This window comes from Bubalus kerabau, chromosome 17, assembly GCF_029407905.1.
Source record: "Bubalus kerabau isolate K-KA32 ecotype Philippines breed swamp buffalo chromosome 17, PCC_UOA_SB_1v2, whole genome shotgun sequence".
Lineage (NCBI taxonomy): Eukaryota > Metazoa > Chordata > Mammalia > Artiodactyla > Bovidae > Bubalus > Bubalus kerabau.
In genome coordinates this window covers 50,631,346-50,646,732 of record NC_073640.1, presented here as the reverse complement: position 1 = coordinate 50,646,732, position 15,387 = coordinate 50,631,346, and the positions used below count along the sequence as shown (strand labels likewise).

The window sequence follows — 15,387 nt, the reverse complement described above, 5'->3', positions numbered from 1 at the left end:
TCTGAACCTTAGTGAAGGTTTATGTTCATAGGGTCCTTTTAGGACCTAGAAATTAATAATCAGAAACATTTTTTGTGAGTTTGCTCCTGGTGATTTCCTTTTATCTTACCCCATCTGTCACAGAAATTCCTGAAAGTATAGGAAATATGGACAGCTCCCTTTGTTCCAGTGCTCTTTTTATTATTTTATATTTTTGGGATATTTTGGTTTTTAACTAGAAAAAGTGCATTTGATTTCTGTGTCTAAATCACACTGCTTTGAAGAAATTTGTTACCATTCCTCATTTCTGACACTTTAAATCTTTCTTTGTACTATTTTTTCATAGCTCTGGTTGTAATTCAGATTTAGAATTCTAAAATTTAAATCCATTTTAAAAAACTTCATTAACAAATCTTTTTTTATATATCTTTTTGTATTTGTAGGATTCTGTTTGTGGCATTCTTTTTTCAGTATATGTGAACTCTGCAGTTTTCATGGCTGCAGACACATATTGTAGGCTTATGAACAATAAATCTTCATTTTCAATTTAGATTTTTTTCTGGCCTAATGAACAATATGTGCAACTGCTAAATCAATGAATATCTCCAGTTTGGATGTCCTACTATGCTTGAAAGTTTGATACCATTCTCTCCCCTTTTCTGCTTCTATCCAAATCATATTTTCATGTGTTAGTGAATCACAGGGATCTAGTGAGTTCCCAAACCAGTTAACTTCGAGTGAAGTTTTATATTCCCCCAGTTTTTACCCAGTATAAATCGGTACCCAAGATCTCTAACCCACAGTAGTTATTAAAGATATGTGCTTGCTAAATCAATGAATGAACACAAAATGACAGGATATTGCTAAAATGATTTTTTTCTTTCAGACAGTAACAAAAACATAAAATTTATTTTATAGTCTCTTACCTTTGTGTATTACCTGAACAAGTTTCAATATGTTTTGTTGAGCAACATATAAGGTGGATGACTTCAGAGTGAGTGGGAGTATGTTGTTACAGGACACGGTGACATTCAAAGATGTGGCTATTGACTTCACTCAGGAAGAGTGGCAGCAATTGGATCCAGCTCAAAGGAACCTGTACCGGAATGTGATGCTAGAAAACTATAACAACTTAATCACAGTAGGTAAGGGTAGTTTCCTATATAACTCAAATTCTGGGAGTAAAGTTCCCTTCTTCCCCCAGTGTTTCTGAAATGGGTCCAGCCTTCAAATGTTAGACTGAGTTTGGTCTTTAGATGCCTTTGCTCACATGCACATGCATGCTGCAGCTTTCAAAGCAAAATGTCATCTATGGTTATGTTTCAGGGGGCAGCATCCCTAGAAACAATGCTTTTCTTATCCTTCAGAAGGCCTTGGGCTAGCCTCAATTCTTGAATGATTCTTTTTTCCTACTATTTATGCCCAAATCTTACATCCCTTCCCTTTCACAGGATGTCCATTCACCAAACCTGATGTGATTTTCAAGTTGGAGCAAGAAGAAGAACCATGGGTCATGGAGGAAGAAGTGTTAAAGAAACATTGTCCAGGTTAGTGAGAGGGAACCATAGAGGTGAGGAAGGGCCAAGGCCCTTTAATAGCTAATATGTAAGTTCTTGATCCCTCTGAAATATTCCAAAGGTATATTTTTTTAAGGCCATAGAATTCCATACTGACAATTGGTGTGAATTTTTTATATATGTAAGATGTCATTTTTGAAACTTTTTTTGAAAATTCACATTTTTGTTGTGAATTTAAATATCCTAACTCTGTCAAGCTTTGAAGTCAGTGGTACACTGGTTTCATAAGATTTAGAAACTTTCCTTCACATTCTTCACAATCTGTATAAAATTACTCATTATATCTTCCGTTAATTCTACAGCATTCTCAGCATCATCAAATATTAGCTCTCATTCATTGTCTTAACATTCTACCACTGAAACTCAGATAGATCCTAGACCTTTTTATTTTTTCCTCCATATTTTTAAATCTCCTGTTTTCTTCCTTTGTAGCTCTCTGTTGTCTTCTCAGTAATTACTTTAAATATATCTTTCAGTTTACTAATTCTCTCTTCAGTTGTGTTTATTTTATTTTTAACTCATCCACCTTTTTACACAATTATTTACTTTTGGCTTTGCTGGTTCTTTGTTGCTACACATGGGCTTTCTCTATCTGCAGCGAGCAGGGGCTACTCTAGTTGTGGGTGCAGGTTTCTTATTGCAGTGGCTTCTCTTGTTGCAGAGAACAGGTTCTAAGTGCACAGGCTTAAGTAGTTGAGGCACGTGGGCTCAGTAGTTGTGGCTCTGGGGCTCTAGAGCTTGGGCTTATTAGTATTGTGCCACACAGCTTTATTTGCTCTGCAGCATGTGGGATCTTCCTGGACCAGGGATTGAATGCATGTTTCCCGCACTGGCAGGTGGATTCTTTACTACTGAGCCATCAGAGAAGCTTAACTCATCCACTTTTGAAAAAAACTTTTAGTATAAGTATTTTGTATTTTTAGAAATTCCTTTTGTTTTTGCAAAAAATTCTCACATCTTTCTGATTCTTCCTAATAATTTCTGTGGCTTCTTCAGATTTGTGTTTTAATTTTTGCTTCTTTAAAAATACTGTACATAGCTCTTTTGTATTGTCTTCAGGTTTGAATGTCCTACTTTTGACGACTCAGTGTGTTTTGGTTCTTCATGTGCTTGATGATAGCTGATTCCAATTTGAGTTTTTTAAAATCTTAATTTATGATAATCTTCTTGTCCTAAATTGAGTTGCTTTCTTCTGAAGATGATTTACATGTGTTTCTGGTGGGCACCAAGAGGTGTTTCCAGGTAAGGATCAGTTCTTTGAAGGTCCTGGCTTTTGGTAGGAACCTCAATTGAACTTTTCTTCTTTATTGATAGCCCAAGAGCCTTATATTTTACTTAATAAGGCTTTGCATAGATACTCAAGTCAGATCCATCTTCAGGCTGCTTTCAGTTCTGCTCTCTTAGTCATGGTTTTGGCTAATACTTGATTTTGTTTTGTTCACTTTTTGTGTGTGTATAGTGCTCAGGTTGTTGGAGAATGTTCTTGGAGATTTAGGCTACTTCCTATAAGCCCAGTAGTGCTTCAAAATTTCAGCTTTATCCACTGTCTAATTTTGCAAATGAGGTTACCCTATTGTAATTTCAATGTTAAAAATCCGTATGTAGTCTCTCTCTTTTATTCCCCTGACTTTCATGGTGTTTTTTGTTTGGGGTGATTTTATTTTTCTCTTTATTTCTTTCTTGGTTCTGCTGGTTAATCTTGTTTTAGCCCTTTTTGTTTTCTCATTGTTTCTTCCCTCATGCATTTGTATTTCTATAAATATCTTTCTATATTTCTAGCTCTTGATTTATACCTGGTATTTTCACTAAGTTTTTTCATTCATGGCAATATTCAGTCAAGATTTCATTCCGTATGTCATAATTTTCTTTAGCTTGAATTTTTGTCTGCTTTCTTTATATCATGTTTCTTTTTTTCTTTTCTCTTACATTTTTTAAGAGATATGATTTCAATACCTTCTCATTTTTGAGTGAGGATAGTTCCTTCTTAACCTGATTTTTAAAGAAGTATAATGTTAGGGAAGGAAAAACAGTTCTCAGATCTAGAGCACAAATCTGGAAACTAAACTGCTAACAAAACTGCAAACTTTCTTTTCTGAGGAAGAAAGTTCTCAGATTTAGAGCACAAACCTGTTGGCCAGCCACTTGTTTTTGTAAATAAAGTTTTATTGGAATACATTCATACCAAGTCGTTTACATTTTGACTGTTACTATTACAGAGGCAAGGTTGAATAGTCATGTCAAAGACTACATGACCCATGAAAGTGAAAGAAAGTGAAGTCACTTAGTCATGTCTGACTCTTTGCAACCCCATGGACTGTAGGCTGCCAGGCTCCTCCATCTGTGGGATTTTCCAGGCAAGAATACTGAAGTGGGTTGCCATTTCCTTCTCCAGGGGATCTTCCTGACCCAGGGATCAAACCCCAATCTCCCACACTGCAGGCAGGCTCTTTACCATCTGAGCCACCAGGGAAGCCCATATGACCCATGAAGCCTAAAATATTTGCAATCTGATCTTATTTAAGAAAAAGTTTGCCTACTCTTGATGTATAGGAGTACATCTGCTTCATACTAAAGCCTTTTATTCTGCATGGTTGTGTGAATATAAGTATGTTTAGGCTTTATTTCTTCTCATCCAAAAAGGAACTGTGGCTACAAGTCTCATAACTCTGAATCTTATACTCTCATCCCAGGACGTCTTCCTAAAAAGATAGTATTTCACAGTGTTTCCTTGCTCAGTCCTGGTTTCCTTGACATACTTAGGGATGTCAAGTCTCCTGTAGTCAGTCTGCACTCCCAAATTTCCATGTTGTAAACATGGGTTAATTAATTCTTCTCTTCAAGGTACGGTGTCCATTTTGACAGTGTCAGCTGTTTGCTCTGCCCACAATCGGCATGAACAATTATCTTCTCTTAGAATCCTTTTTCCCCTGTTCCACCCTTCACTGTATTTGTCAACATTAACTCATTATAATTGGGGTTATAGCCACCACCTAAGATCACTGAAGCATCGACGTTTCAATTCTTGTTTGTATACGGGAAAAGAGATCAGATAGTTTTTCATTCTACCATCTTAAAACATGGAGTCTTTTCTGTCACATTTGGTATTTTGATCTTGCTCCTGGAATTTGTCACTTCTACTTGGGCACTACCTTAAAGACCTGATCTTGCCTTCTCCCTCGACCTCTTTTGTTTAATTGAGCTTTTCTGTTTCCCTAAACTGAGGTGACTCAAAAGCCTAAGCTCAGTATACTGTTTTCTACCAAGTCTCTAACTTCCTGCTTTCACAAGAATCTTTCATTTCCTTTATTCTCAGTCTGGCAGAGAGGAAAATAGAGATTATTTTTTCCTCCCTATTTTTGAGCTAAGCAGCCACTGGGGACTGGAAGTCTTACCCTTTGGTATGTAGATTTTCATTTATTCTGTTTGAGCCAGTTCCTTATCTCTGAATTTCTCTGCCTGGTGTCCTTGATGTAGAGCTATTCTGCTTATCTTTCTCAAGAGAGTAACCTCACATATTCTCTAGGATGGAAGAGTAGTCTTTGTCTTCATTAGTTTATACCATTTTTATACTTTGCCTCATTTTCATGTGGTTTTGGGTAGGATCAGAGATAAATTCATATATCAATTAGGCCATATTTAATTTCTCATTCTTTGTTTTCCCTTTTGGTCAGTTGTTGTTTAGTCGCTAAGTCATGTCTGACTCTGTTGCAACCCCATGTACTATAGCCTGCCAGGCTCCTCTGTCCATGGGATTTCCCGGGCAAGAATGCTGGAGTGGGTTGCCATTTCCTTCTCTAGGGGATCTTCGTGACCCAGGGATCTAACCTGTGTCTCTTGCACTGGCAGGCAGATTCTTTACCACTCAGCCACCTGGGAAAGCCCCCTTTTGCTCAGTACTTACTCCCTTTTCAGTCATGCTAGGTCGGCTTTTCTGCTTTTATATTCTGATTCTTTTATCCTATTTTTACCTTCCTGTTGTTTGCTCTCATTTTATTAATTACTGTAGTGTTCAGGTGAATTTTTAAAAAATATGTAGTATGTGCTTACAGTACAGATTTTTAAAGTACAAAAGGATACATATTGAAAACTAAATTTTCTTCACTTACCCATGTCTTCCTCTATGCTGGCAACCTGTAGTATCATTTTCCTTTAAGCTATTACTTATTTGTATTTTCAAGCATTTTTATTGAAACCACTTTAAGTTGATAGGTTAACTTGTGAATAACTATCATCTCTGCTGTTGAATGTTCTTTTCCAAGAATGTGAGATGCCTTTTGTCTTAGTTTCCTAGGGCTGTAACAAAGTAGAGGCTAGAAATACAAAATCAGGGTGTAAGTAGGGCTCATGTTCCTACTGAAATCTATAGAAGATTCCTTGCATCTTTCAGCTTCTTTTATCCCCAGATGTTCCTTGGCTTGTGACAGCATAACTCCAATCTGTGTCTTTAACGTCACATAGTGTTTCCCTGTGTTTCTGTCTCTTCATGTGGCGATCTTCTTTTAAGAACACCAGTCAGATTAGGGGCTTACCCTACTCCAGTGTGACCTCATCTTAACTAATTACATCTGCAGTTACCTTATTTTCAAATAACTTCATGTTCTGAGGTACTGGGCATTAGGACTTAAACATATTTTAAAGGTGGGACACACAATTCAACCCATAACACTGTTTCATGTGTTCAAATCTGTGTGTGCATGTAAAGTTTTATAATTTGTGGAACTTTCTAATTAAATATATTCCCATTCTTTTGTATTTTTATTATAAATGTAGTCTTTTGTTATCTTTTCTAAACAGCTATTTGTATATATGAAGGTTACTAAAACTGAGTATTAATTTGCTATAGTGAATTTAACGAACTTTCTATAAATTTTCAGGTAACTCTTGATTTTGCAAAGAAAGAGTTTTAATATTGACAAATAATGTGAATTTTTCCTTTCTAAGTTGTTTGTGTGTATGTGGGAAGGTGACCCATGCTGTGCAACACATGGGTCCCTAGTTCCCCAACCAGGGATCAAACCCATGCCCTCTTCATTGGGAGAGCAGTCTCAACCACTGGACTGCTAGGAAAGTCACCCTTTCCAAGTTTTTATACCTCATTTCTTTCTCTTATTTAATGCTCTACGCTGTACTATAATAACAGTTGTTATAGTACTCATCTTTTTTTTTTTTCCTGACTTTAATGTGACTGCTTTGGGATTTTTCCCATTAGGAATGGTACCAAGGTTTAAGTTGTACTGTGATTTTTCTCTAGTTAAATATGTTTCCATTTTATAAAGTTATTTTTATGGAAAAATGGGTGTTAAATTTTTAATATGTTTTTAATATCTTTGGAAATGATTACTTGACTTTTCACTTTTGACCTATTTACTATTACTACTATTTACTTATAGATTTCTCTAATATTGAAACATACTTCTATTCATGGAAAAAACCAATATATGTATGTCTTATATTTAATATGCTTCTGAGTCACTTTCTTTTCCTTCTAGGTCATTTTGAATATAGAGTTTTTGCACTGATATTCAAAAATGAAGTTGATGTATAGTTTGCTTTTTGGGTTGTCATCTTTATCCGGTATTGGTATTATATTTGTCTCATATACAAAAAAGAATTCTTTTTTCTTTCATAATATTTTGTATAGCACATGCTTAACAGCTGTCCTTTAAATAGTTGTTTAAATTCCCATGCAAATATCTATGGGCCTTGTCTATTTGTTTTGTTTGGGGGGATTTCTTTTCATAAATTTATTTGTTGAAAATGGTCTTTTTTTTCTACATCTTATAGAGTCAGTTTAGGTAATTTATATTTTCCAGAAATTATTTCTATCAAGCCATTTATGAATGAAAGTTTATTTCCATAGAATCTTATAAAATACTTTTATGGTTTTTTAGCTTCCTGTTTTACCTTTTTCTCTATTGATGTTTCGTCATTTGTATATTCTGAATTCTCCCTCTTATTTATCCAATAGTTTTATATTTTTTATTTCAGATTCCATTAAGCAATCAAAGCTATTTGTATTTCATTAATACCTGCCTCTACTCATATTTCCTTTCCTGGGATTTACTGAAGCTTAGGAAATAGGAGCTATATACAAGCCTAGAATTTGCTTAATAGGAAATGAGGCTATAAGCTAAGAATCTCATACATGTATTTTTTTGGTTTTAATTATGTATAATTTTGGAAAATTTTACAAGTGACATTTATTTGCAATTTCTTTTAGGAGAAATATGGGGGATGGATGAGCAGCTGAAAATTCAGGACAGACTTTTGACACAACTTGAAGATAAATTCACAAAAACACTGACTGAAGAAAAAGTCAGTGAATGTCATAAGAAATTTGCAAATGCATTTCCTCTGAACTCAGACTTTTTTCCTTCCAGTCACAGTGTCTATGAATATGACTTATTTGGAAAGTGTTTAGAACATAATAATTTGAACTATTATGAGAGAATCTTTATAGGAAGAGAAGACTGTGTATATAAGGACCCTATGAAATCATTTGGCAATAGCTTATCCCATCTTGTAGTAACCCCCTTTAAGTGTAATCATTGTGGAAAAGGTTTTGATCAAACTTTGGACCTCATCAGACACTTGAGAATTCATACTGGAGAGAAACCCTATGAATGTAAAAAATGTAGAAAAGCTTTCGGTCACAAGGAAAAACTGATTAAACATCATAAAATTCACAGTAGGGAGCAGTCTTATGAATGTAATGAATGTGGGAAAGCTTTCATTAAAATGTCAAATCTCATTAGACATCAACGAATCCATACTGGAGAGAAACCCTATGCATGTAAGGAGTGTGGGAAATCCTTCAGCCAGAAATCAAATCTAATTGATCATGAAAAAATTCATACTGGAGAGAAACCTTACGAATGTCATGAGTGTGGAAAAGCATTCAGCCAGAAGCAAAGCCTCATTGCACATCAGAAAGTTCATACTGGGGAGAAACCTTATGCATGTAATGAATGTGGTAAAGCCTTCCCACGAATAGCATCTCTTGCTCTTCATATGAGAAGTCATACAGGAGAGAAACCTTATAAATGTGATAAATGTGGAAAAGCCTTCTCTCAGTTTTCCATGCTTATTATACATGTGAGAATTCATACAGGTGAGAAACCCTATGAATGTAATGAATGTGGAAAATCTTTCTCTCAAAGCTCAGCCCTTACTGTACATATGAGAAGTCATACTGGTGAGAAACCTTACGAATGTAAGGAATGTAGAAAAGCTTTCAGCCACAAGAAGAACTTCATTACACACCAAAAGATTCATACTAGAGAGAAACCTTATGAATGTAATGAATGTGGGAAAGCTTTCATTCAGATGTCAAATCTTGTTAGACACCAGAGAATTCACACTGGAGAAAAACCCTATATATGTAAGGAATGTGGTAAAGCCTTTAGCCAGAAATCAAATCTCATTGCTCATGAAAAAATTCATTCTGGAGAGAAACCCTATGAATGTAATGAATGTGGGAAAGCCTTCAGCCAAAAGCAAAACTTTATTACACATCAGAAAGTTCACACTGGAGAGAAACCTTATGATTGTAATGAATGTGGTAAAGCCTTCTCTCAAATTGCTTCCCTTACTCTTCATCTGAGAAGTCACACAGGGGAAAAGCCTTATGAATGTGATAAATGTGGGAAAGCCTTCTCTCAGTGCTCACTGCTTAATTTACATATGAGAAGTCATACAGGTGAGAAACCCTATGTATGTAATGAATGTGGAAAAGCTTTCTCTCAAAGAACTTCCCTTATTGTACACATGAGAGGCCATACAGGTGAGAAACCTTATGAATGTAACAAATGTGGAAAAGCCTTCTCCCAAAGTTCCTCCCTTACAATACATATACGAGGTCATACAGGTGAGAAACCCTTTGACTGTAGTAAATGTGGAAAAGCCTTTTCCCAAATCTCATCTCTTACACTTCATATGAGAAAACATACAGGTGAGAAGCCTTATCATTGTAATGAGTGTGGTAAGGCCTTCAGCCAAAAGTCACACCTTGTTAGACACCAGAGAATTCATACTTATTAGAAATAGAAACTTTATGAATCTTGTGAATATGGAAAAAGACTTCAGAAGGAATTTGCATTTCCTTGCACATTACATAATGGGATCTAGAGCAGAAAACTGTCAATGTGGGAAAGCCTTTTTAAGAAGCCACACATTTGTGAAACAGAATTCTTACCAAGGGGACAAAATGTATGAGAAAGCTGATCATCAAAAACCTTCAGTAGACATCTTACCTAATGATATTTATCCAGCATTCTCACTAAAATCTGAAACAAGATATTTGCTATCAGCTTATCAACATGATACTTGAGCTCCTAGCCATTGCAGAAAAAAGAAATACTCTTAAAATAATCTTTTTATACTAGAATAATAATAATTAGAAAATATGTTGATATAAAATATTTATGAATAAACATGATAATTACAAGACATATATATGTAGTTAAACATTTTGAAGGTCGCAAAAGAACTCCTGAAATTTTGAGAAAAATAATATTGTCTAAAAAGACATAAAATTTCTCACAAATCTCTAAAGTACTTCCACTCAGTTGTTTTTTTTTAACCAGTTATGTTTTTAACAATTTCACAAACTGATTGAAATTTTATATAGGAATGTAAATGGCCACAAATAGGTGAAATATGTAAAAAATACAAGAGAGAAGATACACCATTAGATATCATTTATTTAAAGCTGGTATCATTGTTTTTACACAATGTTCTTAATATCAGTGGAAACAAATTGAAGATTGGAGGAAGGAGATATGGGAATTTTGTGTATTATAGTACTGTTGAGATCACTGGAGAGAAAATGACCTATTCAATAAATGGAAGATTCATATTAACAAAAAATGTTAGCTCTCTACTTTTTATCATATACAAAAATAAAATCCAAACAGACTGAAGACTAGAACATAGAAAGCAAAATTCTGTATGATGAAAATAAAATAGACTATATTTACTACTTTAGAGTAATAGGATTTCTTTAAACATATATAAATGTGGAACATTCAGTTCTATTTTGGTTCATTGGCTTCAGAGGCACCCACATAGGTCACAGAGATACATATATCTTTGTGTTAACTGGATCATGGTTTGTATTCCTCTAAATAGAATACATACATTTCCATTAATAGAGGGATAGGGTGATATAATATGGTTATTTCTATGATAGAACATAATATTTAAAGATACAAATTTGACATAATTACACGGATAGACTCCATAATATTGACAGAAAAAGCAAAATGTACAATGAAATAAAACATTTCTATAAATTTAATAAAACAATGCAAAGAACAGTACTGTGTGTTGATCATGGATACATATATGACATTGCCTTTTAGGAAGTGAAGGCAGTTATATTTATCTGTAATATTTCTTTAATAAAAGACAAAGCAAATATGACAGTAGTAATGAATCTGGTTGTCAAAATTATGTTGTAGTTTTTTTAAATTATTATTTCTTGTATGTATTTTCCTGTTTCTCTAAAATAATCAAGTGGATAGAGAAAACCTGGACCTATATGGATTCTTATTTTTGATCAGATATAACATTTATAGAAAGTTATCTTTAATAATGATACATAAACCAAACCTGAATAAGATATTTTGCTTACCACCTCATGTTATTAGCATATACAAATCAGAAGTATACAGCATCTGTTTGAAGAGAGCTTTAAAATTTTTCATTTTTTATTTTAAACATGAGTTCCTCCCTAATTGAAACCAGTGAAGAAACAAATATTCAGTTGTTGAGATACATTTAGGAAAAAAATATCACCTGCATTTGGGTTGGTTTCAAACTAAGGGGAAAAGACCACTCATGCATAATGTAAAATGTTAATGTTGTAACATATCAAGACAAGGATACTCATATTGGGACAGAAGAAGTTTCAAAGTATATCAACAAATCTTTCTTTGGCTTCTGAATTTTTAAATGGGAATTCAGATAGTGGTTATTTTTATGTGTCAGGTAAGAGCTCAGTGAATGTGAAAGTTCACGTCTTCCTATACCACAGCTGTTTTATATTAATGCCTTTTAATTTTTTTTCTAATTTTTTATTGGAGGATAATTGCTTTAAAATATTGTGCTGGCTTCTGCCACAAATGAACTCAAATATTTACAGTACTGAAACTTCTTTCCTCTAAATCAGTTCAGTTCAGTTGCTCAGTCATGTCCAACTCTTTGCGACCCCATGGACTGCAGCACATCAGGCTTCCCTGTCCATCACCAACTCCTGGAGCTTGCTCAAACTCATGTCCATCGAGTCTGTGATGCCATCCAACTATATTAGCCTCTCTCATCCCCTTCTCCTGCCTTCAATCTTTCCCAGCATCAGGGTCTTTTCCAATGAATCAGTTCTTAGTATTGGGAGCTTCAGCATCAGTCCTACAAATGAATATTCAGGACTGATTTCCTTTAGGATTGACTGGTTTGATCTCCTTACAGTCCAAGGGACTCTCAAGAGTCCTCTCCAACACCACAGTTCAAAAGCATCAATTCTTCAGTACTCAACTTTATAGTCCAACTCACATCCATACATGACTACTGGAAAAACCACAGCTTTGACTAGATGGGCCTTTGTTGGTAGAGTAATGTCTCTGCTTTTTAATATGCCATCTAGGTTGGTCATAGCTTTTCTTCCAAAGAGAAGAAATTTCATGGCTTTTAATTTCATGACTCCAGTCACCACCTGAAGTGAGTTTGGTGCCCAAAATAATTTCTCTGAATAGTCCATTCATATATTTTATCTTTTTCTACTGGAACTTCCAAAAATACTTTTATTTAGAAATTATTATAGATTTATATAAGTTGAAGAAATAATACCCTAAAGCAGGGGTCCCCAACCTTTGGGATCTAATACCTGATGATCTGAGGTGGAGAAGATACAATAATAATAATATAAATAAAGTGCATGATAAGTGTAATGTGTTTGAATCATCCCCAAACCATCTTCTTTCCCCACCACCACCCCACCTCTGGCCCATGGAAAAACTGTCTTCTGTGAAACTAGTCTCTGGTGCCAAAAAGGTTGGGGACCACTGCTCTAGAGGACTTTTAGTTTGTGTACCCTATATCTGAATTCCCCTAATGTTAATATTTTACATGGCTGTAGTTATATATCAAATTTGACACTAATTAGATTCATAGGCCTTACCAGATTTCACTGATTTTGCGTGCATTTGTGTGTCTTCTTACAATTTTACCTAGTGTAAATTTTTGTAATGACCACTACAATAAAAATATAGAACTTGAAACACCACAAGTATCACTTATTCTATCCCTTTGTAGTCATACCTTCTTTCCTCCCCTTGTACCCCACTCCTAATCCCTGACAAACACTATTCTCCTTAATTTCACTATACCAGGAGTGTTCTATAAGTGAAATCACTGTATTACCTTTAATATTTATATTTACCTACCTAATTACTATGTAACCTTTTAAGGTTGGCTTTTTTTCACTCAACATAATTCTTTTAAGATCAATTCCACTTTGCAGGTACAATAATTTGTTCTACTTTGATCTACAGAGTTCTTAAGTACATTTCTTTGTATTAACTTTTTAGTAGTTTAGAACTTCTAGGTATTACTTTATAAATACATGACTTATCACAGTCTACTTTCATTAACACTGAACCAGTTCAAAACCTTATTTCTCCCCTTTGATTGTATAGTTACCATAAATATTTCCTCTATATACCTTAAGAACTACATAAGATAGTGTAGCCATTTTTATTAAACCATCTAACATAATTGGGAACTCAACATTAAATGTACCCATATGTATACTTTCTGTCCTTTCCTCACTCCTGATATTGAAGAACTTCTTAGATCTCCTGACAAATTCTCAGTTTTCCGTTGTCTGAGCATGTCTTCCTTCACTTCATTCATGAATATTTTTTGCCAGTACGGAGTTCTGGGTTGACAGTTTCTTCAGCACTTAAAAAATGTGCTACTTCTAGACGTCCTGTGTTCTGATGAAAAATACGTTATTTAAGTCACTGTTTCTCTGTGGGTATAGATCATTTCTAACACTGCTTTGAATTTTGTTTTTAGTTTTCTTAAGTTGGATTATCATGTGTCTTGTAGATTTCTTTGGGTTTATCCTATTTGGGATTTGCTCAGTTTCTTGAATATGGAGGCTTACATTTATTGCCAAATTTGAGGACTTTTCTGCCATTATTTCTTTGCATTTCTCTTCAGACTCACACTCTCTCTTTTCCTTCTAGGACTCAGCATATTTCCTCTCTCTTTTGCTCATATTGGGTAATTTCTCTTGTTCCATCTTTAAATTCCCTGATGGTTTCCTTGTCCTCTCCACTGTGTTCTTGAGCATATTCACTGAGTCTTTTATTTCTGCTACTGTATTTTTCAGTTAAAATATTTCATTTTGTTCTTTATACTCTCCCTTTCTTTGCCAAGATTTCCTACTTTTTTTCCATCTCTTTCAAGTGTAGTCACAATTTGTTCTCTGAAGCATTTCTATGATTGCTGTTTTAAATTTGTCGGGTAACTTAAATGCTGCAGTTTAAAAGGTGTCATGTGTTCTTCTTTCAGCTAACACCATAACTAGACAAATTGATGAAATAGAGGATACTGAGGTGCAGCTCTTAGGATTAATGAGTCACTGTGATACACAATTCAGGTCGACTAGTCTACCAATGTTGACAACAGGCAAAAATACTTGCTTTTGTGAGATATATTTGTCAGGAGGAAGTGTCATGTTATTCAGTTGCTCAGTTGTGTCTGACTCTTTGTGACCCCATGGACTGCAGCATGCCAGGCTTCCTGTACGTCACCATCTCCTGGAGCTTGTTCAAACTCATGTCCATTGAGTCTGTGATGCCATTCAACCATCTCGTTCTGTTGTCCCCTTCTCCTCCTGCCTTTAATCTTTCCCAGCATCAGGGTCTTTTCTAAAGAGTTGGCTCTTTGCATCAGGTGGCCAAAGTATTGGAGCTTCAGCGTCAGCATCAGTCCTTCCAATGAATATTCAGGATTGACTGGTTTGATTTCCTTGCAGTCCAAGGGACTCTCAAGAGTCTTCTCCAATACCACAGTTCAAAAGCATTGATTCTTCTGCACTCAGCCTTCTCTATGGTCCAACTCTCACATCCATACATGACTACTGGAAAAATCATAGCTTTGACTATATAGACCTTTGTTGGCAAAGTGATGTCTCTGCTTTTTAATACGCTGTCTAGGTTGGTCATAGCTTTTCTTCCAAGGAGCAAGCGTCTTTTAATTTCATGGCTGCAGTCACCATCTGCAGTGATTTTGGAGCCCAAGAAAATAAAGTCTGTCACTGTTTCCCCACCTATTTGCCATGAAGTGATGGGACCAGATGCCATGATTTTCATTTATTGAATGTTGAGTTTTAAGCCAGCTTTTTCACTCTCCTCTTTCACCTTCATCAAGAAGCTCCTTAGTTCCTCTTCGCTTTCTGCCATAAGGATGGCATATCTGCATATCTGAGGTTATTGATATTTCTCCTGGCAATCTTGATTCCAGCTTGAGCTTCATCCAGCCCAGTATTTCGCATGAATATAATCAATCTGATTTTGGTATTAACCATCTGGTGATATCCATGTGTAGAGTTGTCTCTTGTGTTTTTAGAAAAGGGTGCCTGCTATAACCAGTGAATTCTCTTGACAAAGCTCTTTGTTAGCCTTTGCCTTGCTTCATTTTGTACTTCAAGGCCAAACGTTCCTGTTACTCCAGGCATCTCTTGACTTCCTACTTCTGCATTCCAGCCCCCTATGATGAAAAGGACATCATTTTTTGGTGTTAGTTCTAGAAGGTCTTGTAGGTC

General features: G+C 35.2%; 1 protein-coding gene across 5 annotated transcripts in view; it reads left to right on the top strand.

Annotated features, from left to right (window-relative positions):
• LOC129631957 (zinc finger protein 569) overlaps positions 1 to 10,425 on the top strand; it is a 159,090-nt gene extending 148,665 nt beyond the window's left edge. For 4 of the 5 annotated variants that reach the window (XM_055553316.1, XM_055553314.1, XM_055553315.1 and 1 more), the window contains 3 exons: positions 998 to 1,124; positions 1,431 to 1,526; positions 7,777 to 10,425. In XM_055553316.1, the coding sequence (XP_055409291.1) occupies positions 998 to 1,124; positions 1,431 to 1,526; positions 7,777 to 9,596 (2,043 nt within the window). In that variant the 3' untranslated portion in view covers positions 9,597 to 10,425. Of the gene's footprint in view, positions 1 to 997; positions 1,125 to 1,428; positions 1,527 to 7,045; positions 7,131 to 7,776 lie in introns of those variants that run through there. The other variant, XM_055553317.1, reaches the window with a different exon arrangement.
• Positions 10,426 to 15,387: the final 4,962 nt, after the last annotated feature.